Consider the following 27,371-nt stretch of genomic DNA (forward strand, 5'->3'; position numbering starts at 1 on the left):
CTGATTTTATATACTAGCATAGTTCCAATTAAACTTCCTGATGCATCATGCATATGCCAAAGAAATTCTTATGAAACTGATTAAAACAAATGATGACCAAATCTTATACATACCACACGTTAATGCAAGCAAATACAACTATTTGACAAAAGCAACAATAGATATGAATTACAAACTCTTGGCTCAGTCAATGCCATCCAATCCCTTAGATACCATGGTGCTTCTTGAAGCTCGCTTTATATATCTCTGCAACAGACCTGGCAGTTTTACCAACACCAGTTTTGATCTCGGATATCTTCGAATCCATGTACTCTTTATGTTTAGATACCAAATCAATAAGTGCAAAGAGTTGTGCAGCACATGCTTGGACCTCATCTTCAGTCTTCTTCTCTGCTTCTTGCAAACTAAGCTCCGAAGCTTTCAAATACTCCGCAGCTTCTTTCTCCACCACTTCCAGATTCAAAGCCTCCGTTTTCACACACTCTACCATTGTTTTTGCCTCCATGTCACATTTCGTAGTAAACTCCTGAGTTTCCTTCTCCACCAACCTCATCTTCTCTTCGAGTTCATTGATCTGCAACTGAACCGACCCAAGAAGACTCCTTTTGGATTCTATCTTCGAAGCCATTTCAGACATCTGGTGTTGTAACGTGATCAATTCCTCCACCTTCTCCGCCGAGCTTCCTTTGATCCCATCATACAACGAACACAGAGCTGGCTTCACAACAGATTTATAATCCACACCCATCACCTCAGCAGGTGTTTCCCCTCTCTCTTTCACAGCAAACTGAATATCATCAAGCTTCAGTCTCCTAAGAGCTTGGTTACAATCAATGGCAAGTGTCTGAATCTGATGAAACTGATTACTAATCTGTGAGCTGAGTTCCCAAGCTTTCTGATCCCAACCATCTCTAGCAACTTCAGCCTCTGCAACATCTCTCTCCACAGCTTGTAACTCTCTTCTCATCCTCTCAACATCTCTGGCGCTAAAGTTCTGAAGCTCAACAGACTTCTTCAGCTCTTTATTCTCTTGAGAGGTTCGCTCTCTCTCTTCTTCCTTAGCTTTGAGCTCCTTATCTTTCTCCTCCACAACTTTCTCCACCGCTTGGGTCCTATCACTATACTCCACAACGATCGTTCGAAACTTATTCACATCTTTCTCAAGATCAGCTACAACTCTCTCCAGAGACTCTTTCTTCGACGGACCTCTCCTCAACGACTCAAGTTTCGCCTCTAATTCACCTTTAACATCGTAACAACCAGAGATCGTTTCAACCATATTAGTCTTCTCCGCGTCCAGTTGCCCTATGAACTCATCATCTAAAGCATTCTCCAAATCATCCTCGCCGCGAATGTAGTGAAGATAGGTTTGTTTCGCGTAGAAACTCATGGAGTTAGCTTCGGCGACGGAGGTGGGATTTGATAGTCGATGTTGACGGCAACGAGCGTGCTCGACCAACCAGAACACAACGGCGAGAATAGTAGGCCAATTGTGAGGCGTATTGGGAGCTTTGAGGCTAGATTTAGTGATCTTATGAGGACAGTTATGAGATTTGAGGAAGAAGACGATATCCTCATCCCACTTGTTGGAATCGCAAGGGTAATCTAAGGCGGAGAGTAAGAATTTTAGGGTTTCGGTGATATCTTTGACAGAAGGAACAGGATTACCGCGGATAACGATCGGGAAGTTATGAGAAGAGAGGAAGGTGTTGATGGATCGAATCATCGATGACTGGTGAGATCTGTCATCGTTGCCACCTCGGCCGCCTAAACCGATCGATGAAGGACGGCTGCTAGCGAAACTGGCGTCGGAGTCTCTTGAGTTAAAGTATTGACGATGTTGCTCGATCGATGGTGGTGGTGGCGGCGGCGCTCCGCCGAAACCCACCGTCTTTCTTTTCTTTATCGCGGCTTCTCCGCCTCTCATCTCTTTTTTGCTTTTTTTTTTTTTTCTTTCTCTCAGAGAACCGACACTGACACTTCCAACTGGGTCGTAAAGTAATCAAATCTATAGCAGCGGGGATTCAAAAAATTTCGAATTTTGGGAAACCTAATTTTTCGGGTTTACTCGAACCGGAATATCAAACCGGGTCGCAAGTTTATCTAATTTAACCAAAATTGGAAACATTCATGAGTCAATGGAAAAGACTTTAGCGTATTTATTATTCTGTGTGGTTAATGTAGAAATTTTGAAACCGAGCAACTGGTTTGTGGCTTGAGTCACACAGTAACTTAATCATATTTGAAATGTATCAAACTAGATTGACAAATTGATTATTTTATATAATCATGAAAAACAAAAAACAAAATCTCAAGATGTTGTCTGCAAATGTGTTTTTTTTTGTCTTTTCAAAGAAGAGCAGATTTGAGAGACTTGGTGAGCTTCTCAAGCTCCTTAAGTCCTTCCGTTGGCGAATTTGCATCCCCCAATAGCTTCACCATTGCACTGCCTACAATCACTCCATCAGCTCCCCATTCAACTATCTGTTCACACAACAAAACTAGTCAACAAAGAAGCAATAATGAAGACAACAAAAGAGAGGCTTTAGGAATCTTGTTAAGGTTTTAGAGGGGACCTGTTTCACATGCTCAGGCTTTGATATTCCAAAACCAACAGCCACTGGCTTGTCTGTCGCCTGAATTTAATTAAAAATGGGTAAACAACTTGAGCATTTCTACATCATTACAAGATAACTGAGAAAGTATATATATAAAAAAACTGTTTTTAGACCTCTTTGATATCCTTCAAGAGCGACTGAACCTTTCCGCTTACAGATGCTCGTGCACCAGTCACTCCAATTGAGCTTACCTGTTAAACCCAATAACAAGGGGGAATTACATTCTCAGATTAAGAAAACACATGTGAACATCTGCACAGAGAAATATACACTGAGAGGGATCTTACTAGGTAAATAAATCCTTCTGATGCGTCAACAATTCGCTTCATTCGCTCTGTTGGCGTGGTTGGGGTAGTGAGTAAGACCTTGATTACAAACATTGAGCAAAATTATGTTTACTAAAAGGCAAAAAGATACTGAAAGCCGAATGTCAAAATGAATAGAGGTAAATTCAGCAAAACACAATAACACATATACAGTCTCAGTGTCTACACTAAACAATGCTTCTACTGTTTCTGTCAGGGAGACTGGGAAATAGAATTTTCACAGACAAATGAAATATATAAAATCTATAGACACAAATGACTGAGAATCGTGCTACTCATAGTTGAAATCTTGGATAAAATACATGCGTCATTTGAAGCATATGCTTACCAGTTCAATGTCGTTGGCGAGTGCTTCTTTCCTCAGCATCTCAGTTTCCTCAAGAGGAACATCGGGAACCACAAGTCCCTGAACACCAACAGCTCTGATGCTGGACATGAACTTCCCTAATCCACGTTTAAGAATCGGGTTGTAATACGTGAACAACGAAATGGGACAAGATATTTGTGGAACAACCTGCGCCAAGTCCAACAATAAGAATACATATATATGATGATGTGACATCTGACAGGGGGACACAAAACACATCTCTTTGCTTTAGAAACAAAAAGACTCACCTTGTCTAACATCTCAAAGATGTTATCAAGATTGGTTCCCTTCTCCAACGACCTTGTTGCTGCAGCCTAAATCAAATAGAAAACAAAGGGGCATATTAAGCAAACAAAACTGAAAATTGCAGGCAATGGAAGCATACATAATCCAAATATAAAAGTTTGCATTTCGAATTTTTAGATGTTAAAACCTGAATAACAGGTCCATCAGCTAAAGGATCAGAGTAAGGAACACCCAATTCGATAATGTCAGAGCCACAAGCGTCAAGAACTTTCAATGCTTCAGCAGTAGTAGAGAGATCTGGATCACCAGCTGTGATGTACGGTATGAATGCTACCTTCACACATTAAAAAAAGTTATACAAAATCATAAATCAATAAACCACATATTCCCCAACGAAGTGTTACAAGTCTATTGTATCAGTATGACCAAAGTTTCAGACCTAGTTAGCTCAATGCTACTCACTCTGACAAGTATTCATAAGCAACACATATGCGTACTAGTTTGGTTTTTTTTTGTGATTCAAGTTCGTGAGATAGACAAATTGGTTAACGATTCCAAAACCTTATCATATCCAATTAGAAACCCGGGAGAGACAAATCTAGTCGAAAGAAAATGAAAAGAGTGAGAGACTTTATTAACTTACTTTGCCTTGTTTTTTGAGCTGAGTGAAAGTATCAGCGAGACCAAGGGTAGGAGAAGAGGTGGAGAGAGACGCCATGGGAGTCAATCTCTTGAAAGAAAGGGATGAATCAGGAGAAGAAGAAGAATGGCGGAATCCGAATTGGGTTTTTGGGGATTGGAGGAAGAAGACGCCGGATTTGAAAGCAATCGCCATTGGAAGAGAGCTTGTGGATTCTTCAAATTGGGTTTGGTTGAAGAAAGTGAGGATTAACTAATTATATAAACTCTCTCTGACCCACGTTTCGTTTGGGATTAATACGGCAGAAAGTGTTAGGTGAAAGCCACCAGCCAAAGAGTGTGTCAAAGCGCCGTCACTTGCATTTTGGAGCCTATTTTGACTTGGTGATTTTTGTTCTTCCGTTTTTGGTTTGTTAAATCATTTTCCATTTTATACGACATGTGATTTTATTATTAAAACTTGACTAAGATTATTCTTTTTTGAACAGTGAATTTGAACTTTCAACTATTTTTCATACATAATACGAGATTATAAATTTTAATTTTAATTTAAGATAACAATTTTGTAAGTTCAACCGTTACCATCCTTTTTTTTCCAAGTGTTATATTTATTGATCCAAACAAGTTTACAAGCCCAAAACCATGTCCAAATGATTACATCAAAGGTTTTTGTGAAGGATAACTCTTGCGCTTCTAACATGTCAATAACAAAAACACGTGGTGTAACCATGTTGCAAGAGAAACGATAAAACTTTCCGTCATCCTTTGCTGTTGAAAACTCCGATACCGGTGAACACTATTGACACCGGAAAATGTGTGAAGCATCAATTTTTGGTTGTTTCTCACCGGAGACAGCTTAAACAGAGAGAATGGATCCAAATACAAGGATTTCAACCCATCTAATTTTCCAAATCATCAAACAATGAGATCTGGCAAAATTAGAAAAAGGAAAGAAATTTGATTGATCCACAAGCTTGCTCAATCGAAGTTCCATATACAAGTAGAAAACGGCTAAAGGCAATCCAAATACGCTGGAAATACGTCTTCTTTTCATTACCTTTTTGTCATAATGATTTGTTGTAAACCACAGATTTTAAGAAACAAAACCGGCTTACTAACATCTGAGAGAGAAACAGTAAACCACCCGATCTGGTCGGATTAGATATTGTAGAATCTCAGCGGAAACCACCGGAAACTGTAAAAACCAAACTCGAGGAACTAGTTGGAGATCGCCGAAACGGCCCACCATACATAGATCCAGATATATTATTTAAAGTGAAACTAGATAAAACTAAAAAAATCGGCCAAAAACCGATTTACAGTAAAAGAAAACGATAAAAACCGGCCAAAATCGCATGTGGGAGCCGAATCTGCCGGGCGAAAACCGACCAACCACCGCTGTAAAAACCGGAAGATGTCGGACTGAAGTCAGTTGAACAAACTGGACGGCATTACCAGAAAAATCTGGACGACAGAGTATGGGACAGAAAAACCAGATTAACTCTGGCCGACGAATACAACTAGATGCTTTCTCTCTTCTCTGCAAGATTTTTGAGAGAGAGAAGAGAGAGAGAAAGCTTGTTCAACCGTTACCATCAGTAATTACAAACATTTGCGAGAATAAGCTTTTAAAATCTAGCGATTTAAAACAGTCTGACAAGTATAAGGCGGTTTATATGAGTGTTATCAATCTTTGCCAATCACAACCCCCCTCAAACATAACATTTACAATACAAATGAGCATGATAACCAATGAACACCTTGTTAGACTCATATTTTATATGCAAAAAATACATATATATATTATAAATATACAATATAGTTTTTAATGAATACTTATATCTATGTAAAGCATACACAACAAATCATATACTAAAAAAACCTTATTAGTATATAAAGAAAATAAATAAATAAACAATACAGTATGTTATTATACAGTTTATTCCAAGTAATTGGAGAACAAAGATAAAGCATGTGAAGTTTGACAAGCGAGAAACAACAGACGTGATCCAACATAATCAAATGTACACAGAGTACAGTAAAAATAGAGATGGTAAATTCAAAATGTGATGAGTCAAATAGAGGATCATTACTGTATAATGGTACATACTTCTTTCTCCAACTTCCTTCTCTTCCCTGTATAAATTTCATCATCTCTTGTCTGCAATATATTTTTTTAAAAAAATACTTCAGTTTTTCTTACTTTCCAAATTCTCTGGAAAAAAAAACTAAAAATAATAAAACAAAAATCACCTCTTGGTATAATGAAGGTAAAGCCTGAATCCTCTTTGACGCATCAGCCAAGCGTTTCCGTGGCATATGGTTTTCATTTGCCGCATGGTTCTCAGAAACCTATCACAAATCAGGTGACCCTCTTAAGATTCAAATCTTTCACAAACTGGAAAGTGTTTTACTTTGCATCAAACTGAATCACAAAGAGTTTTTTTGGTCCTAATTTGTATACAGTAAACCAGATTAGATTGTCCACTCCCTACACATCACACAATATGTCCAAGGGATTACCTGTTTTCGGATAGCTCCTGTCAGTAGGTCCTGGCATCCTGATGCATACACAATTTCTAATTTTGGACACTGGAGCACCAAAGTCTTTGGCTGCAAATTGCTGCATAAGTTTAAATTTAAGTCCTTGAGCTCTGGGCAGTTTAGGAACAAAGCCTGCATCAAAAGGAAGAAACTATGAGAAGATGGGATTAAGGTAGAACTTTTTAGAGAGCACTGGTGAAGAATCTCACGTCTAAACTAGAGCAACCCCACAAACTGAGTTTCTTCAGCCGTTTATGTTTGATAAACATCTTCTGATTGTAGCCTGGTGTTTTATATGGACTCGGATTCTCTTCAATGATCGGATTATCTAAATTTGGATCAGACACAGTCATGCCACAATCCATCAGCTCAAGAAGGGGCAATTGAGCAGTAGCAAATTGAATGCCACCTGCAAGAATATTCGTTATAGAAGAAATGAGAAACCAGGGATAAACTTATATAAACTACGTATATATAACACATATGCAAGCCAAAGATCAAGAATTTACTTGATGTAATGTTGGGACAAAGAGCAACAAGTAATTTTGAGAGTGTATCTGGTAACACATCGCAGATCATCCCAAGGCCAGTATCAGTAATGCTGGAACTAAAACCAACACAAAAAAAATCATGTCTTAAATTTACGCTCTTCATGTGAATACAAAACTGAACCACTAGAGATACATGTAAGATATACTGAACAAGAACAAGACATACCCACTCAGATCAAGCAATTCAAGGTTTGTGTAACTTGAGGAAATGGCAGCTACAGATGCATCTGTGATATCTATTCCAAGAACTAGCGAGAGCATTCTCAACATCCTGGACAATAAGGAAACTGACATCAATCTCTCAAATGAATATACGAGACTTAAAGTTCCAGAGAATGGTAAAATTTCTTAAATGTGTCTAACGTGGATTTTTTTCAAACAAAACGAAGAGTAGAAACATAGATATTAGACAAACCTGAAATTCACAGCAGTAAGCGCAAGTACTACAGGATGTGAAAGCTTCAAAGAGGCTATATGAATGTTCTGCAATCTAGTACAAGTCCTTCCCAAACCATCAACCATTGTTACAAGATCAGTCGAATCATCTTCTTGGCGAGAAAATTCCAGAGAAATTTCTGTAAGATTTGGACAATTGAAGATCTGACCAAAAGAAGAACAATATATTTTACGCTTAGACACATACAAATTCACCATCTGCACTATGGAGACGAAAAAGAGGGAAACTTAATTACCATCTTTGTGAGGGAATGAAGATCCGATAGCCAGAGAGTGGAAAGGCTTGATGAAGAAAGAGAAAATCCTCCTAGGTTGGAACATCCTTCCATCTTAAGACTTGTAAGTCCACGTTTATTAGCAACAAAGCGACCCAGCTCATCCCTATTCATACAATAAAACCATTGAACAATCAAAGACAGATCCAGAGAAGAACAACAACACAACAATTTCTAAGTCCATCAAAACCATAAATCCCCGTCAGAAGCAAAAATCTAAGATAAATCACATGCTAAATGACTGCTTACCCCAGATGAATGTACATCAAACAGAACCAACAGTTTCTACAATCATGACACTGATCCCATAAAACTCAAAGAAGCCTAATCATCTCAATCTCGCATAGCAACTCAAAAAATCTGGACTCGAACAAGACTATTTACCCAGTAATCCTATTGACAGCTGCACCCGAAGTAGAAATCTCCAAAACCTCCAGGTTAGGACAAGAAAATGCAATACAGGCCAGAGTTGTCGCATCAAAATCACTGCACATATACAAGAGAACAAAAAAATCCAATCAGAAACATGGATCGTTACGATTAATTGCAATTAATCCAAGAATCAGAAGACAATTAATATTTTTTTAGTTTATCAATCGTCGATAATTATAAAGAGTTCATTAATCCATAACTTTAAACTCGATTATTCTAATTCATTAGAGAACTCTCAGATCTAAATAGATCTTACGAAAAAATGAATCAAATCAATCAATCACCTCTCGATCTTAAGTGAGAGTCTAATAAGTCGAGGACACTTTTGTAATAAAGATCCGATGTATCCAATCTGAGCTCTCTCCGGAACCCTAATACGAAGCTCCTCAGCCGCTTTCCACATCTTCCTCGATGTCTCTCTCCATCCTTTACAAACCCTAGCCGCCATCAGCAAACTCGAAGGCGGGAGCCTCTTAAGCACCTCCCATAAACCCACGGCATGAAACCTTCCCGGTTGAACGATATCCGTATCCAAATGAAGATCCAGATCCGTCGACGCAGCGTCCAGATCGGGCTCATCCAGTGAATTACTACGCGCATCGACGTCGTCGAAAGACAAAGCGCGGCGCAAGTGAGTGAATGACTGACGAGAAGACGGCGCCGCTGTTAAGGATAAGACGGTAGAACGGGAAGAAGAAGCGGCGGCGGAGATGCAGCTGGTGACCGGCTCGGTGGCGATCGGAGTAGTGGGAACATCAGATGGAGTTGGAGTTAAGAGACAGACATGGCCTTTCTTAGGTTGACCACATCTACCGCAATTGTAACTACCTCGGTTTTTTCTAATGCGCTGAGATTCAAGCGCGGCTGAGATCGCGGCGGTTGCGGTGGCTGGAGAAATATGCGGCTGAGGTTGCATCGTTAGATTTGGGAGATAGAGAGAGAGAGGAGGGAGATGGAGTTTGGGGGGAGTGAGATTTGGGATTGGGAGTGGAGGCAGAGAGATGAAAAGAACAAAAAATGAAAACCAAAATGAAAAGAAGAAAAAAAAATAAAGAGGAGGGAAGCAACGGCGGGAGATAAAATGGTGTTTTCGCGCGACTGATTTCGAAAGACACCGAAGCAAAAATTGATGTTAAAATTGTTGAAAAATGAAAGACGGTAGCCGCTCAGCTAATAATAACAAAGGAGCGTGAGGTCTACTAGCTTCGTGAATTACAGTTTTACCCCTTAGTTTTTTTGGGAATATATCACGTGGTCTTCTTTTGTTGTTGTAGACGTTGGGATCCACTGTACTTACCAGTGCCGATAATAAGTTGACTAATATTATTTTTTTGCTATTTTGTAAGGAAAAGATTCTTCCTATATTTAAAAAAAAAAAACAATTAGTAGTAATTAGTTACTAGTTAAAGCAAAGACAATGAATAAATATTAGTAGAGAATCTGGAAATCGTGTCGTGATAAGCTAATAAATTAAATTATGACATAGTATTTGATTTATCTTTATTTTTTGGTTGGAACATATTTATTACAAAAATCTCTCTTTGTACATAATTTTTATTTATTTTAATGGTCATTCAATATTTTATAAATAATGTTTAATAGAATTAATTATTTTTTACTATTTAGTACAGATTTTTAACATTTTGGTAGGGATATTTTTTGTTGTAAATTATATCTCTATTATATTATATATTTCCTTTAATTTCAGATATTTTCACTTCTAATTATTAGTCTAAAAATAAATATTTTGGTATCTTATATAATATAGTTGAGTTTCTCCTAAAACTTTCAACCTGAGACTAACAGATGTCCAGAGCTTAACATCTGTCCAAAATTCACAAAATTACTTAACACCTTTAATAATACACTAATATACATATGTCTTTTTCCTCAAATTTAAACACATTAATATCCATTTTAATTAAACTTAAATATATTATTATATCTAAATACCTAATATATATTTTAAAAAAATCATACAACAAAAAATAACATCATGAGTCATGACACACTTTATGGTTGACCAACCAATTAATACATTTAAATGTAAATTATCTACATAAATAACATACAGTATATGTAATTTGTTATCAACAAGCAAACACCTCTAAATATCTTACAAGACAGAGTATTACAAACTATTTTCTAATGTATTAACATACAAAAAAATTGTAATAAATTAAGCTAAAAATATACTATAGACAATTTATAATAAAACATAACATCAAACATATTTATTATATCTAACTAATATTATCAGCCCAATTATTGGCGGTTTCACTTATGTACATAATATTTTTTGTTACCGTTATGAGATTGATTTTGCTTCAATTGCAATTACAAAATTATTTATAAATACATACTTTTAATTTTGACTCTCCCAAGTCGCTCACCAAAGTTGTCTACATTAAATAACGTAATTAACTAATATATGTAACGTAAATTTGTAAAATGGATTCTCCAACTGTTTTTTAAATGTATACTTTTTAATTCATTGAGTTTTGCATGAATGAATTTTAATATGAATCTAGGTTTTTTTTTGTAGTGCACAAGTCTACTTGCAATTTATTCAAGACAAAAAAAAAATTACAAACAAACATGACTTGAAATCACAGTTTCATGGGCATCAGCCTCAACAAGCGACTCCACAACAATAAGAGTATCCTCTAACATATGCAAGCCTTAAGGCAAAGTAAAAATATAGTTGGATCATCTGTTGTTAAGACGATTAGCTTGCCTATAAATATGTGAAAGTTGAACTATCCATTCCCGAGATACAAAGCAATGATACAAACTAAAATGAAAGAGAGAATCGGTCTCTTCAACTAAAGTATATTTTCGACAATATTTAATATAGAGTGCGCTATTGTAATGACAACTACAATTTATTTTCAAGAAAATCGATTATTAAAAGGTTAAACAAAAATTAAAATTGTTTTTTAATGTATGCAAAAACTTTAAACGACAACTAATTTGAATGAGAGGGAGAATCAATCTAAAGACATGTATTTTAGTGTGGGATTTTAGTAACTCACATAACTAACATATATGTAAGTATCATATAATAAAAAAAAAACAAATTTATATATAATAGAAAATGGTCTCTCCTAGTAACCAATCAAAAAGAACTATTTTATCATATAAGATAGAACAATGTACATTTCACAAAAAAAAGATAGAAAAATGAATATGTCTAATAGTTAGTTTTTTCTAATTGTATTTAATATTCTGTTATAATAAAAATAACAAATTTAAGTAATACAACAATATGTTTGTTCGTTTGCTTGCCGTAGGTATCTGCGTCTTGACGCTGCGGCAAACGCTGCGACCTACGTCTATGTTTTTAAACGTTGTTTCGATTCAACGGTTAAACGTAGATGCAGCCGCTGTCGCTGCCGCAACCGTCTGCATCAACCAAACGAAAAACGTCCAATGAAGTTAGAGGATTAAAAACACAATAAAACATATAAATTTTTATATATCCAGATTTATTAAAAATACATTAAAAAATAAAATAAAAAATCATGAAAAATCTCAAAAAGGAAAACAAATCCGCCGAATGGGCGGACTACGACCTAGTAAAATATATATTTTGGTTGTTTTGTAACTTTGTTAACTGTTTGGTGGGAGACTCTGAATAGTGACCGTGTTGAATTTATCGATTTGTCAAAAGCTTATTTCATTCGCAACGATGCTAACATGAAGTCTCACGTGGTGGCTTCAAAGATAAAAGCTCATCACAGTACCCAAAAAAAACTAACAAAGCAAAAGAAAACTCGATATTGTTCATATATCTATACAGCCGTTACGATGGCACAAGATTTCAAAGGTTCAGTTTTAGAGCTCTTTCGGGAAAAGTTACAATCTCTCTCGAGGAATTTGATCGTGTAGGTCAAACGATCAAAAGTATTGCAGGACGGCGATCATATCTCCACGCGACATTAAAAACATTGTTCTCTGCCAAGAAAAAGCTTCTTCTTCACAGACACAATGTTCTCCTGCAAACATGCAAGTCAAAATATCAAGCACAGTTACGGAGGATTCTTCTAGTCTAACCTTTTTTTGCGGGGTGGGCAGAATTGACATCCTAAGCATGGTATATGAGGCTCTGAGCTAATGCATTGCATGTCTTTTCTAGGATTAGAAACTAGGACCAGTACTTCGGAAACTAGTAAATACCTTATCAGGGAGCTCCAATGCCGTGAATACAATCTTATTGCCACCTTCTCTACACTCCAGCAGCTGCTTTAGCTTCAGGACTTGCCTTTCCCTAAAATGAAATTGGAAAGACACATCTCAGTTCCAATCTTTTTTCCATGTCGCAAAACAACGAGAAATAACTAGATGGATAAGTTTGACTGTTCGCAATTCACAAACAAACCTCAGGAGAGTCTTTGCGGATTTTCCTGGTTGGAGTCCTCATAGTGACAAACTCCTCAGACGCTGTGGGGTGAACACCCACTGTAGCATCAAAGTCGGCCTTAGTTAAGCCAGCTTTTACTGCAACCCCAAATCCCTGCCAAATAAAGTTCAAATTCGATCATACATGTTTTCTGTGTATACTTGTCAGATAAGATGAATCATGTTAACAGTCAAACCTGGATGATTTCTGGTGAATCTTCTCCACACATGTGAACACCGACAACTTTATTGGTGTTTGCACAGACAATGAGTTTCATGAACACCCGGTCGGGAAGTCCTGAAAGCGTAGCCTTTAATGGCCTAAAGTTTGATGTGTAAACATCGACATCACCATATTGTTCTATGGCCTGCAAACAAGTATCTAACATTTATATACAGTGACACACGATAAACATATTTTCAACAAATCATCCTACTTACCTGCTCTTCAGTTAGACCAACTGTTCCGATAGGTGGTTGGGAGAAAACGGCGCAGGGAACGGCTCTAGTTGATCATAAACACACAGAAAGAACCAAAGCCATCAGAGACAACAGTTATAAAATGTTCTACATTACTGAAAAAGCATGAAAGACTAAACAGAGAAAACTCTCATCAATCACCAAAAATTCAAGGTCTAAACATCAAAAGTAAAGATTGTTATGTTACCTATAATCAGGCTTGGTTGGCTCGTTTTGAAACAAAGTTTTAGCCAATGCACCTCCCTCCATCAAAGCAACTGGAGTCAAATTGATTCGGTCAGTGACATCCCCAACAGCCCAGATGGAAGGAACAGATGTTTGTGAATATTCGTCAACCTTACAAAACAAAGTGGAAACATGGAGCACAGTTACACAATAAGTAACAAGAGAACTGTGCATGATGCATTAATAGAAATACCAAGTGACAAGAAAGTAAAACATTTGATCATACCTCTATTGCTCCATTCTTCGCCATTTTTACACCAACATTCTCCAACCCTAAGTTCTGTTATAGCAGCCAACATTACATCAATGATCAGTCATATTCTACTACCATTGTAGTAGCTTCCATTTAGTAATAAATAAGGGGTAGCAGAGGTTAGTTTATCGTAGACAAAGTATTAAAGCAATGAACTTTGCTAACACTTTTTCATTTTATAATCAGCCTTCGAAATAAAAGTTATGTTATACCTTTGTGTTGGGCTTGCGACCAGTTGCAAACATTACATGTGAAAATCCCTCAACAGTACCCTTGCTGGTTTTCAGAGACAACGAGCCATCACCAGATTTGATGATGGCTTCAGGGGATTCTTCTGTGTGAAACTCAATGCCTCTTAAAGACATCTGCTCTCCAACAAAATCCCTGACCTGGAACAAGAATAATAATTACAATTAGAAAATAGCCAAAAGAGAACAAAACGAAAGCAGCCAAAGTAACTCTCATTTTTAACTCACGTCTTCATCAAATCCCCTCAGCACCTTCTTTTGCCTTATAAATACATGAACTTCACTGTTAAGACCATTAAAGATACCAGCAAACTCCAGGGCTATGTAGCCACCACCAACTATTGCAATTTTCTTAGGCTTGGAAGGCAAATCAAGCGCAGCATCTGAATCAATAGCAAACTCTTTTCCTGGAATGTCAGGAATGAAAGGACGTCCACCAACTGCAATCAGAATATTCCTCGTAGTATAGATTTTCCCATCTACGTCAACAGTGTGTGGGTCTATAACCTGAACACACATATATAAACATATCATCAACCTAAAACTAATACATAGAAGTCAAAGCATATGAACTATATATATAAACTCCGAGCTTCATCAGCATACCTTTCCACGACCTTCAACCAACTTAACATTAGCTTTGCTCAGTATATTCTTATAAATACCAGTCAACCGCTGCAACTCAGCATTCTTGTTAGCAATCAATGTACTCCAGTCATGAGTAGGCTCAGTATCATACTTCCAACCAAATCCATGACTGTCCTCAAACTCGTGACTGTATTTGGATGCATACACAAGTAACTTCTTTGGAACACATCCTCTCAGTACACACCTATAGAGATCACCAAAAAACGAATTCACTCAATTCGTTTTTGAATTTTAAAATCTAACACAGCTTACAATTACATCTCTGTACAACACAATCAAATGCTTCAAATTCACTAGCAGATGAAACGAAACAAGCCAGAAGAAGAAACAAATCTTACGTTCCACCGACGCCACCAGCAGTATCAGAAGAGATGGTGGAGAAAGGGAGCTCGCAAACGGCGGCGGATGCACCGAAGCTAGTGGCGAAGCGAGAGGCGCGGACGCCGCCGCTTCCGGCACCGATAGTGAAGAGATCAAAATCGTAGTGGCGCTCGGAGTCAGTTCCATTGTCGGAACTGGCGCTAACAGAGAACCGGCGAGAGTGGTGGTAGTACCGGTGGTTTGAGAGTACGGCGACACGGGGACGAAGGGAATAGAGAGAGGTTAGGGTTTTAGGGAGCGAGAGAAAGGTAGATGATGGTAGATGATGAATAGCGATTGGGAGTTTTTTGCAGAGGATTTGAAGAGATGGTGAAGATGAGATTGTACTTGTTAGCTTCGGAGTCGAAGCCATCTCTCTCCACGATTCTTCCTCTTTCTCTCTCTTTTTCTTTTTTTTTTGTTCTTTCAAGTTTGGGTGCGTGTACTGTATATGCTTATTTCGATAATTAAACTTGTGGCATTCCATAGATTTATGACATATATTTAATTGTTTTTTTTACAATTTATAACATGTTTTTTTGTGTGGTCATAAAGACTCTACCAAACTGACGATAACTCACCCATGAGTCCATGACACTACTATAAGTCTATAACACGGATACAACTTCCAGCGGCAAGACTTTTTAACAATAACAACGAAGTGACTGTCAAATGGTTAAACGATGTAATGGTATAAAACTATAAATAATTTACTTCGGCTTTGATCTTTGTCGTCTTAAATAATGAATAATCTAATGATAGTAATGTACAACATTCTACGGACACAACCTTCAAAGTCCATGTATGGTTCATGGTTGTGCAATGACCTCTTGGATATGGAGAAGCTTATTATTGGAAGAAATATAAATAACCAGTCCAACCTCCCTTGATTTGCTATGACCCATGTGAAGGAGACTAATTAAGTGATTAAGCTAGAGGATTTAATATTTGCCTCAAACAAACTATTATATAATTGGATGCATTTTGTGTTGCCTTGGTATTAGGAAAACGTTGCCAAGTTTATATTTTGATCCAATGCATGAGCAAGATGTGTATTGAAACCATGATTAAGTTGATATGATTTATTGTAAAATTTTTTTAAATCCCACCTAAAAATTTGAATTTTTGTATTTAACTAAACAAATCCTCTCAAATTTGAATCTTTAAAAATCATTAAAATTTAAATTCACAAACTGTTTTGAATAACAGTAGATTTTTAAGTAGATTTTTTTTTTTTTTGAATGTCATGTTAAATTAGATTCAAAAGAAATAAACGTTTTCACAGAGCGTTTTAAGTAGATTTTTAAATCATCAGTTCAATAATAGTGAATTTCAATTGACTTTTTAAAATTTATGATTGAATAACATAAGGATTTGTAAATTTTACACAAATCCCTTTAAATGTCAAGTTGAATATATATATATATATTTAAACTACAAAATGTATAGAATACATACCATGAAACATATATTTCAACCCTTAATATATGTTTCTTGCAAAATTTCATAAAGCAATTAAATTTCTTTAAAAATAAAATTCTTCTCAATGTACTTTTAAGTTCACTTAAAGAAACAAAACAGTCACTGATCCAAAAAAAAAATCTCTAAACAAAAGAGTCGAGCCATCATATGAAACTACACCGTATCATTAGGCCTCAGCATCTGAAACGGCGCCGTATGCTAGGCCCCCTTTGATTACAAAAAGAAAAAAACCCACTGAGTCTGTGAAACTCTCTTCTAGGCTTTTTCGACTCGCGGATTTAGGGGAAGAGATGAATTCTGAAATCCATTGAAAGAAAGAGAGAGATTTCGCCCTCTAAAAATTTCCAATTCCCGCCAATTTCCTATTCTAGTTTATCCCCAACCTTCTAGAAAACCCTAATTTGGCTAATTTCACTATCCGCTGCTTTCTTTATCCGGAAACCAACTCCGAGATCTCCTTCTCCAAACCATGCCTGCGATACAAGCCCCACCGGGGAAGATCCTGCAACTCGAGATGGAGAATTTCAAATCTTACAAAGGTCATCAATTGGTTGGTCCTTTCAAGGATTTCACCGCTATCATTGGTCCCAACGGTGCCGGCAAATCTAACCTAATGGACGCTATTAGCTTCGTCCTTGGTGTTCGTACCGGTCAACTCCGTGGTTCCCAGCTTAAGGATCTTATCTACGCTTTTGATGATCGTGACAAGGAACAGAGAGGCCGGAGAGCTTTTGTTCGACTCGTTTATCAGATGGAAGATGGTGTAGAGCTTCATTTCACTCGTACTATTACTAGCGCTGGTGGGAGTGAGTACCGTATCGATAATAGGGTTGTGAATCTTGATGAGTACAATGGGAAGCTGCGATCTCTAGGGATTCTTGTTAAGGCTCGTAATTTCTTGGTGTTTCAGGTGTGTTGAGAATTTTTACACTTTCATTCTATTTTTGTTTTTGTTTCTATGAATGAGTCTGGTAGTTCGATTTAATTTTGAATCTGGGTGTATATAACTTCTGGCATGTCAAATTGTAGGGTGATGTTGAATCTATTGCTTCCAAGAATCCAAAAGAACTCACTGGACTCCTGGAGGAGATTTCTGGATCCGAGGAGCTTAAGAAAGAGTATGAAGAACTAGAAGAGAAGAAGGCCAGCGCTGAAGAAAAAGCAGCGCTTATATACCAGAAGAAGAAAACAATTGGGAATGAGAAGAAGCTTAAGAAAGCACAGAAGGAAGAAGCTGAGAAGCATCTTAGGCTGCAGGAAGAACTGGTATTTATGTGGATTTGCCTTTGTTCTCTAGTGGAGAAGTGCTTTATTACTTATTTTGGTGATCTTTTTTTGTTTCTGCGTTCTTGTTAATTTGTCTTCACGCCATGCAGAAAGCTTTGAAGAGAGAACGGTTCCTATGGCAATTGTATAACATTGAAACTGATATAGAGAAGGCGACTGAGGATGTTGATTCTGAAAAGAGCAATCGTAAAGATGTCATGAGAGAGCTGGAAAAGTTTGAAAAAGAAGCTGGTAAGCGAAAGGTAGAACAAGCAAAGTATCTGAAAGAAATTGCTCAACGTGAGAAGAAAATTGCTGAGAGAAGCTCGAAGCTTGGAAAAATTGTAAGTATACCTTGAAAATCTGTGTTTAACTGATTGTATTTTTCCCTCCCAAATATAGCATCTCCAGACATCTCTTACAATCTATTGTTTTGTTATCCTCTAGAATTTTACTTCCTCACTTGAGTAACTTTTATCTGTACCTTTTCTGTGGAGTAGCAACCTGAGCTTCTGAGGTTTAAAGAGGAGATAGCTCGCATAAAATCAAAAATTGAGAGCAATCGAAAGGAGGTGGATAAGAGGAAAAAAGAAAAAGGGAAGCATTCCAAGGAAATTGAACTGATGCAGCGTAGCATTAAGGAGCTGAATATGAAAATGGAAAGATTAAATGAGAAGAGACAAGATAGCAGCGGAAAACTCCCAATGCTCGACAGTCAACTGCAAGATTATTTCCGAATGTAAGTTTTAAGGATTTCTTTCTGTTCGTAGACAGAAGCATTGCCATTTCCCAACTGTCTTGAGGTTATAGATATTTAATCTTATTGCTTGAGTTTTTGCGGGGTAATGAATATTGCCATGCTTTTTTTTTTAATGAAAGAATTGTTGGGTACGAGTACTTATTCTATGCTTTGAAGAATAGTTTAAGAAAACAAATATATAAGTGTTTGTTTGACATAACGACATATATCTAGTTGTTTACAGGCGCTATTATTGGTGCTTTGTTGTAACTTTTGTAATATGCATCTTCTTCTAGTTTCACCATCTACTATGCATATTCAACCTCTTAAAATCCGTATGAATCCCTGGTTTTCTGATCGATTTATTTTCATGTTTATCAATGTGGTTTGTCTCAGAAAAGAAGAAGCTGGGATGAAAACCATTAAGCTAAAAGATGAGTACGAGGTTCTAGATAGGCAACATCATACTGATCTTGAAGCATTGAAAAATCTGGAAGAAAATTACCAGCAACTAATAAATAGAAAGACTGATCTTGATGAACAAATTAAGGGATTTATATCCAGGCAAACAAATATTGAAGAATCTACTTCAGAATATAAGAATGAAGCAACTAGTCTGAAAAAGGAGTTACGTGCACTGCAAGAGAAGCATCGAGATGCCAGGTTAGTATAAGACCTCTACTCACTAGATTGTCTACAATTGGATGGTTTACTTGCGTTTTTATGATATCCTTTAAATGCTACACATTGCTGCAAGTTTTTTTGAACTATCTCCCTTGAGATTTTCTTACGGTTGCTTCATCTTTTGAACTATGGTTTGAGAGATATTGGTAATTCATTTATCAAGAACACATTCTTTTCAGTCTTCTCTATTCAGATTATAAACCCCTTCTTGAGCAGGCAGAATACATTTTGTATCTCCTGATACTCAAATTCAGAATCTTCCGCTGTACAGATTTCATGGCTAAAGGCTGTGGACAAAGCTTCATTTTTGCTTGTGGTGCAACAGACCAGACTGAACCTTTTCTTTATTCTTGATAGTTTCTAACCTGCTTATATGATGAACAGGAATGCCTCTGAAAACTTGAAGACGAGAATCGAGGAAGTAGAAAACCAGTTAAGTGATTTAACAGCTGAAAGGTATGAAAATGAGAGAGATAGTCGGCTAACACAAGCTGTTGAGTCTCTCAAGCGTCTTTTTCAAGGAGTTCATGGTCGGATGACTGATCTTTGTCGGCCAAATCGGAAGAAGTATAACCTTGCTGTCACTGTTGCTATGGGAAGATTTATGGATGCAGTAGTTGTAGAAGATGAAAACACGGGAAAAGATTGCATCAAGGTACTTATATTATGCATTTGGTGTTCTAATCCTATGCAAGTTATGAACTCATAATTCGTAATTTTTATCTCTTCTCTGCTGACAGTTATTGTTTCAGTACAGGTGAGTAAGATATCTTTACCATATTACTACTCTCTGGCCTATGCCAACTAATTAATGATACTTTAAACACTACCACCACTTAATGATTATCAATTCATATTATTTAGGTATGTAACATATATGCTGTAATCATCTCCATGCAGACTTCATTCCATATAATTAAAAGTTGACACTTTCGAAGCTTTTTCTACCTTGCTTTTACGCAATATGAAGTAAATGTTTAAGACGATTATGGGATGAAATGAGTTTTTTTTTTAATTTGTACTTTGCAGTACTTGAAAGAGCAAAGGCTTCCTCCTATGACATTTATTCCTCTTCAGTCAGTACGTGTCAAGCCAGTGTTTGAAAAATTGAGAAATTTGGGTGGCACTGCAAAGCTGGTTTTCGATGTTATCCAATATCCTTTGCAAATAAGTGAAGTGATATGACTTTGGCATACTCAAGGTTGCAATTTCTCATTTTTTGGATTCATATCATTGCGTGCGTAGTTGGTAGCTTGAGATTATTTTAATATATTAAACCAAAGATTGAGAAGTATAGAAAGGTATATGTGAGTTGGTTTCTAAATTATGTATTTTGGTCCTTAACTACCCTACGTTCGATCCTGAATTGGAGAATGCGGTCCTTTTTGCTGTTGGAAATACTCTAGTCTGCGACGAACTTGAAGAAGCCAAGGCTCTTAGCTGGACCGGAGAGAGATTTAAAGGTATGTTCCTGTTTCCTTCTTTAGGTGTAACTTACTCATATACTTGCGCTAAAGTTGGCTTTACTTCTTACATATCCTGATTTCTATTATTTTTAGTTGTGACTGTTGATGGTATATTACTCACAAAGTCGGGAACAATGACTGGTGGTACCAGTGGTGGAATGGAAGCAAAGTCTAATAAATGGGATGATAAGAAAATTGAAGGTTGGTTTTTCACTAGCTGGTTAAAAGCCTCTTAACTTCTGATGTAGTGTCTTAGAGCCAATATTCGTTTTGCAGGATTGAAGAAAAAGAAAGAAGAATATGAGCTACAGTTGGAAAATATTGGATCTATTCGAGAAATGCAGATGAAGGAGTCTGAAATATCTGGAAAAATAAGTGGACTTGAAAAAAAGATTCAGTATGCTGAAATTGAGAAGGTAACAACCAATTTATCTTTTCCAAGATGAGTTCATATATCTTACTTGCTGTTGTCAAGGGAATCCTGTTAGGGATAAGAATGCCATACAGTAGCACACATTTTATCTTTCCTTCTGCTAGGAGGAGCTGTCACTATTCAGAAAATACTAATTGGTGATTTTAACAGAAAAGCATCAAAGACAAACTTCCACAGCTTGAGCAAGAGAAGCAGAATATTACTAAAGAAATTGAACGCGTAGATCCTGAACTCGCTAAGGTAATTTTCTATCTTTTCTGATATTTTGTAGAGTTAAAACCTGATGACAATATGACTGAATGCCATTGGTATCTATTGTAGGCTAAAACTCAGGTCGATAAAAGAATAACAGAAATGAAGAAGTTGGAGAAAAGAATCAATGAGATTGTTGACCGTATCTATAAGGATTTTAGCCAGTCGGTTGGGGTTGAAAACATACGTGAATATGAAGAAACTCAGCTCAAGAATGCTAAAATGGAGGCTGAAGAAAGGATGGATCTGAGTAACCAGCTTGCTAAATTAAAATACCAGTATGTCTCTTCTACTCTGTTTTTCTGTTTACATATCAGATCTAGTTAAACTTCACATATACAGTGTTAGTCTCTTTCGATTTATTTTTCCCATGTCTGTGCTATCATAAAGCTCTGATTCTGAAGTCAACTTGTCATTCCTGTTTCTTAATAAACACGATGTCTGTAAGGGTCAGTATCCTGTTGCCTGTAAAACCTGTGTTAGAAAACTCTGCTACCTGCTAACTGGTTGGCTGAGTTGAAATACTGCTTTCTATTGAATGGAGCTTGAGTTTGTATGATCAGAGTAAAGTAGTAATTTAGTCGGTTCATGAAAATCACTTTTTCGAATTCCAGGCTGGAATATGAGCAAAACCGAGATGTGGGTTCACGAATTCGAAAGCTAGAGTCTTCTATCAGTTCTTTGGAAACTGATTTGGAAGGTATACAGAAGACGATGTCTGAACGTAAGGAGACAGCAGAAAAAATTACAAATGAAATCAACAATTGGAAGAAGGAAATGGGAGGTATGTGATTCTATATTAACATTAAATCTTATGGCCTTTTTAGTCCTATGCTTTTCTTGAAACTCAGTGCCATTTTGAGTTGTCAATTTGAGGATTTCATTCGTAACAGACATTAACATGATCCAGTAAAAGCACATTGTCTGTATCTGACCTGAGTTTGCTTCGGCAATTTTCAACTGTTGGCCATGAGTTGGGGCCCTGTTACTTCGGCAATTTTCAATTTACATGCCTTTTCCAACCAATTGTTTGTTTGCATTACATAATCCTTGATATTTGTATATTGATTGCTATGTCTAAGGTTTGAACAATTTTGGGATATACTTGATTTGCTCAACATCTTGCTTAAATGTATGGATACACTACATCTTAATCTAATTCAGAAAGAAAGCTATCATATAGAGATAATTACTTGAGGCTGATAGATGGTTGGTGTGAAGATTCAGTATGATTGATTCTCTAGCCCTGTTACTCTTTCTTTGCTTTTCTTGTATAAGCATAAGTTACAAAACCATATAATTTGATTATCACCTTATCTGTCTACTGTTCTTTGCCGAGCAAAAAGACTGCACTGGTTTCTTCTTTCTTAGAGATGTGACTATCTATTGCTCCTGCTTGCAGAATGCAAACAAAAGTCGGAGGAGTATGAGAAGGAAATCCTGGATTGGAAAAAGCAGGCCTCTCAAGCGACAACAAGCATAACCAAGCTCAATCGTCAAATACATTCGAAGGTACAATGAAGATTCATCAAATCCTTTCCCTAAAGATATGTAATGTCTGAGCATGTATACACTAAAGCTTCCATATGATATCAGGAAACACAAATTGAGCAGCTGATCTCGCAGAAACAGGAAATAGTTGAGAAGTGTGAGCTCGAACATATTACTCTTCCTGTTTTATCAGATGCTATGGAGGAAGATGACTCCGATGGGCCACAGTTTGACTTTACTGAGTTGGATAGAGCTTATCTCCAAGAACGGAGACCATCTGCTCGTGAAAAAGTGGAGGCGGAATTCAGGCAGAAAATAGAATCTAAAACATCAGAGATTGAAAGAACGGCTCCAAACTTGAGAGCACTTGACCAGTATGAGGCTATACAAGAGAAAGAAAAACAAGTTAGCCAGGAGTTTGAAGCGGCCAGGAAAGAGGAGAAGCAAGTAGCGGATGCCTATAATACTGTTAAGCAGAAGAGGTAACTCAATATATATCTTGTAAAATGATCTTTAGAGCTTCGAAGAAAATTGTTACCAGATATCGACGACTATATGATGGAACCAAAACCGGACAAGTAAAAAGTCTGAAGATTCAAGATGTGCACATAGTTTTTGCAAATAAATTCATATATTCCATTATAGCTTCTTATGCTCACTTCAAAATGTTGTGCAGGTATGAGCTATTTATGGAAGCTTTCAACCACATTGCTAGCAACATTGACAAGATCTATAAGCAACTAACCAAGAGTAATACGCATCCACTGGGTGGGACTGCTTATCTAAACCTAGAAAATGAGGATGATCCGTTTCTACATGGTATAAAGTATACTACAATGCCCCCAACAAAGCGATTCCGTGACATGGAACAGCTCTCTGGAGGAGAGAAAACAGTTGCGGCCTTGGCGTTGCTCTTCTCCATCCATAGGTATCCTCAACGACCTAGATTTTGTAGGTTTATATTGATTTAGTTTCACTCTTTGAATTTGGACTAGCAGACGGTGATGAAATTTGTTATTTGTGTCTGGAATGATCAGATTTGTTGAATCCTTAGCAACAAACTTTGATTTGGTTTTCCTGGGTCGTTTTGGGTTTTCTGTTCCTAGTAAAATACCCATCTTTAAAAGTAGGTTTCCTTTTCTTTATGATCTGAGATTTGGCCTACGATCGTCTAAATATACAGTAGCTGTTTTGCAAAGGAAGTTAACTGTGGTCGGTTGTTTTAAGGTATTGATGGTGTTGCTTTTCTTTCCATATTTCAGCTATAGGCCTTCACCGTTTTTCATACTTGATGAAGTGGATGCTGCGCTAGATAATTTAAACGTGGCAAAAGTTGCTAAATTTATTCGTAGCAAGTCATGCCAAGCAGGACGTGACAATCAAGATGCAGAGGATGGGAATGGCTTCCAAAGCATTGTAATATCTCTCAAGGACAGCTTCTATGACAAGGCGGAAGCTCTGGTTGGAGTTTACAGAGACACCGAGAGGTGAGGATTTCCATATCAATAATATTCTTTTACATGCGTCTATTTTTTTTCTATTGGTACTATACCAACAAAATTGGGGTTAATATCTGAGAACTACTTGGTGGATTCAATTTGGTGCAGTTGCTCGAGTACAATGTCATTTGACCTTAGGAGCTACCAAGAATCGTGAATTGGGAGGTTTAGGGTTTAGGTAAGAAGTATGAACCCTAACTTTGGTATATAGCAACTTAGCAAGTACTGAATAGTCTGAATGGTGTTGTGATTTTCTAGGTTTTTAATTATGTATCATACAATGTTGATAGGTACTTTTCACAGTGGTATGGTGATTTATTTGCGATTTGATTCGGCATAGGACCTTATAAGAAGATCTCTCACACAAATGTGGAACTTTTCTTTAATGTGATATAAGGAAACTCTTGATATTAGTTGAATCTGGTTGACGTCGTATATAGGATTATGAAAAAAAAATTGGAGACATGTTTATTTCACAAGTAGAAGAAAGTACACCAAAGTTTCTTTAATACGGACTACGAAGTCAAAATCATCAAAAGCCATTCTGTCGTCCCATTCAAGAATACAATCTATGTTGGGGCTTTAACATTGGCAAAAGGCTTGAAATTGAAAAGGGTTTGACCTTCTCAGACTTGATTAATAAAAACTCGTAATCAAATGTATTAGCGGATAAGATCCAAACTAAAGTTTCAGAATTTGTCCTTTAATTGATGATTTATGTCTTATTTTCAAACTAATTAAAAAAAATAAAACGATGGATACGTGTCAGAAGCCTAGGAGTGACATCACTTGCGTCTTCCTTTTTCCATTGTCTTCTTTCGTAATCATTAAAGACTAAACTCAAATTTCAAAGAAAAAGAAAAATAGAAAATTAAATAAAGCGGAGGGAGGAGGAAGAAGCAGAGCAGAGAGAAAATTAAAAAACAGAGAAGAGAGACTCATCAATCATTTCATTCTTTAGTTCTTCTTCTTCTTCCTTTGGTTCAACATCTCTAACCTAAAAGCTACGGAGAGGGAGAAGATTCGATTAATTCGAAGCAGAAAAGCAAAAAAAATTGAATGGCGGCAAGAGCCAATAACAAATACACCTCAATCAACTTCAACCACATCCTCCACAAAGATCCTCCTTCTTCTTCTTCATCTTCTTCTCCTTATTCTTCCAACTCCTCCCCCGCTTCTTATTCCTCCGTCGCTCGTTCCAATGGCCGTATGCTCGTCCTCACCAAACCTTCTCCCAAACCTCTCAGATCTCCTTCCCCTGTCACCACCACCATTACCACGCCTTCGCTCTCTCCATCTCCGAAGATTTCAGATCAAGCCGTCTCTGATCCAGATCCGAATCAGATCTCTCTTCGTCCCTTAGGTCATACCGGACCTGGCTCCTCCCTTTCCTTTCCTGTTCGGACTCCTGAGAAAGTCCAGGATGTGCCTGCTCCTGCTCCAATGACGTCCATGTCCTCGAAACCTAATAAGTTCGTGCCTCCCCATCTTAGGCCAGGCTTTGTTCGCAAGGATGAGAAACCTCGACTCGACTCCAATCCGAATCTGAACCAGGAACAGCCACGACAGGGTTATTTCGGTTATGGACAGATCGGACGGCCTAAATCGGGCGGGTATGAGAGGATCCGAACCGATCCGAGATCCACCGGAAACCGACCCGGCACCTCCGGATGGTATGCATGTTCATCCCTCTCGTTTATTGTATTAGGTCCTTTGCGTAATTCAATAGAGATACTAGAGTGTGTCTAGGGATCTTAGCTCTGCCTCTATCCAACGATCTTGAGATAGATTAATTCTACGATTTTTTATAGCTTTTTTGCCATTCATAAGGATAATGAACTAAAATTTGGAAAAACAAAATTGTCATGAGACCTTACTTGTTTGGCCTGTTACTAGTTTAGTAGTTTTATTAGATTTGTTTATTGGTCTAAAGGTGTGTACGTTATTTAGCCATAGATCTTGGAATCACACAGATGTGTTCTCTGTTCTGTCTTTTTGTTTGGTAAAACTGTAACTAGAATTGATGATTTTTTTTTTAATTGTGTGTAGATGAGCTTTGCTGGGTTTGATGTCCAGTTTTACTCACTCGATGATGGAGATGACTTAGTTAACCAGGCAAACAGTGACTTTTTCATTTCTCACTTCTTTTGATCAAAACCAGAGATTATCATAGACCACCCCCGAAAAAGATTTCAGTAGATTTTTGTACAAGTTGTTGGTTTTTGGGATCAGGGTGATTGATACTAATGACACGATAACACTTTTGTCTCACTTATGTTTCATAAAAACTTTGTTTATGTTAATGTACGTACCTGTAATTCTGTTTTTAGCACGTGTTTGTCTAGGTTTTTAATCTATAGATTCTTCTATACAGATTAAACAGGAAATAAAATCAATCGAGTCAACAATTTTTACCTTTCCTAGCGTTTTAACTGCTTGTGAAATCAATTAAGATATTGTTAGGCTTTGGCAACAAATGCACGCAATCGCAATCGCAATACAAAACTAGCGGACCAGCAGCAACAAAGCATCTTGTGATTGGACTACCCGAAACAATTGTCTCCTCCAGTTGCTAGGCATGTCCAGAGCCATCATTGTTTAGATACAAATTTCATCTAGTACAGGGGACGATGCGCACTGAGGGATTGCTAAAAAAAAAATTGTGAATTTTCTGCGATGCTAGTTTGTGAATAGCCAAGAGAAACGCCCGAGTCCTTTGAGCTTAGCATCAGGTTTGTTTTTAGTTCCTGCAAAATCCAACTACGTCTCCGGTCTGTCTGTCCTGAAACCATATATATAAACCAGATAAAAAAAGATACCTCAAATAAATGGAATGACATAAAGAATCCTCCATGAGATAAAGATGTTTCAGGTTTTCACCAGTGAGTATTTCAAGGAGATGGATCCCCTACCACCATAGGCGTAGAATTTGGCTATACCAAAATTTTGAGAGAGTTGTTTTATTTAAACCGGATCAGAATTGAATCTAA

The 27,371-nt window shown here is 37.2% G+C and overlaps 6 protein-coding genes across 7 annotated transcripts; 2 read left to right on the forward strand and 4 right to left on the reverse strand.

The window, feature by feature from the left end:
• Nucleotides 55-1,979, reverse strand: LOC104712066 (probable kinetochore protein ndc80). Its single transcript, XM_010428869.2, has one exon. It carries the CDS (start codon nucleotides 1,925-1,927, stop codon nucleotides 206-208), a length of 1,722 nt encoding a protein of 573 aa, XP_010427171.1. The 5' UTR covers nucleotides 1,928-1,979; the 3' UTR covers nucleotides 55-205.
• Nucleotides 2,205-4,586, reverse strand: LOC104712067 (tryptophan synthase alpha chain, chloroplastic-like). Its single transcript, XM_010428870.2, has 8 exons — nucleotides 4,201-4,586; nucleotides 3,745-3,891; nucleotides 3,560-3,625; nucleotides 3,273-3,458; nucleotides 2,906-2,983; nucleotides 2,732-2,809; nucleotides 2,577-2,636; nucleotides 2,205-2,484 (listed from the first exon to the last, which is right to left on the reverse strand). The coding sequence occupies exons 1-8, from the start codon at nucleotides 4,390-4,392 to the stop codon at nucleotides 2,350-2,352; spliced, it is 942 nt and encodes a 313-aa protein (XP_010427172.1). The 5' UTR covers nucleotides 4,393-4,586; the 3' UTR covers nucleotides 2,205-2,349.
• LOC104712068 (F-box/LRR-repeat protein 17) lies at nucleotides 6,091-9,602 on the reverse strand. Its single transcript, XM_010428871.1, has 10 exons — nucleotides 8,739-9,602; nucleotides 8,407-8,508; nucleotides 7,984-8,128; nucleotides 7,707-7,891; nucleotides 7,458-7,562; nucleotides 7,250-7,347; nucleotides 6,950-7,149; nucleotides 6,720-6,872; nucleotides 6,450-6,548; nucleotides 6,091-6,357 (listed from the first exon to the last, which is right to left on the reverse strand). Exons 1-10 carry the CDS (start codon nucleotides 9,368-9,370, stop codon nucleotides 6,286-6,288), a joined length of 1,791 nt encoding a protein of 596 aa, XP_010427173.1. The 5' UTR covers nucleotides 9,371-9,602; the 3' UTR covers nucleotides 6,091-6,285.
• Nucleotides 12,117-15,522, reverse strand: LOC104712069 (glutathione reductase, chloroplastic). Its single transcript, XM_010428872.2, has 11 exons — nucleotides 15,048-15,522; nucleotides 14,668-14,893; nucleotides 14,290-14,568; nucleotides 14,026-14,202; nucleotides 13,787-13,840; nucleotides 13,523-13,671; nucleotides 13,297-13,360; nucleotides 13,053-13,223; nucleotides 12,836-12,970; nucleotides 12,634-12,724; nucleotides 12,117-12,452 (listed from the first exon to the last, which is right to left on the reverse strand). Exons 1-10 carry the CDS (start codon nucleotides 15,440-15,442, stop codon nucleotides 12,683-12,685), a joined length of 1,692 nt encoding a protein of 563 aa, XP_010427174.1. The 5' UTR covers nucleotides 15,443-15,522; the 3' UTR covers nucleotides 12,117-12,452; nucleotides 12,634-12,682.
• On the forward strand, nucleotides 16,800-24,816 carry LOC104712070 (structural maintenance of chromosomes protein 1). Of its 2 annotated transcripts, XM_010428874.1 has the most exons (19): nucleotides 16,800-17,461; nucleotides 17,581-17,817; nucleotides 17,928-18,161; nucleotides 18,318-18,556; nucleotides 18,953-19,219; nucleotides 19,625-19,895; nucleotides 20,270-20,394; nucleotides 20,594-20,703; nucleotides 20,800-20,907; nucleotides 20,983-21,122; nucleotides 21,290-21,379; nucleotides 21,461-21,669; nucleotides 22,006-22,175; nucleotides 22,794-22,903; nucleotides 22,988-23,364; nucleotides 23,559-23,810; nucleotides 24,145-24,369; nucleotides 24,490-24,559; nucleotides 24,672-24,816. In XM_010428874.1, exons 1-18 carry the CDS (start codon nucleotides 17,021-17,023, stop codon nucleotides 24,536-24,538), a joined length of 3,654 nt encoding a protein of 1,217 aa, XP_010427176.1. In that variant the 5' UTR covers nucleotides 16,800-17,020; the 3' UTR covers nucleotides 24,539-24,559; nucleotides 24,672-24,816. The 2 variants fall into 2 exon arrangements, with proteins under 2 accessions (XP_010427176.1, XP_010427175.1); XM_010428873.1 differs by having other exon boundaries at nucleotides 24,490-24,800.
• LOC104712071 (extensin-like) lies at nucleotides 25,286-26,732 on the forward strand. Its single transcript, XM_010428875.2, has 2 exons — nucleotides 25,286-26,054; nucleotides 26,431-26,732. Coding segments are annotated over exons 1-2 (615 nt in total). The 5' UTR covers nucleotides 25,286-25,440; the 3' UTR covers nucleotides 26,432-26,732.

The sequence above is a fragment of the Camelina sativa genome, chromosome 9 (genome assembly GCF_000633955.1).
Source record: "Camelina sativa cultivar DH55 chromosome 9, Cs, whole genome shotgun sequence".
NCBI classification, from domain to species: Eukaryota; Viridiplantae; Streptophyta; class Magnoliopsida; order Brassicales; family Brassicaceae; genus Camelina; species Camelina sativa.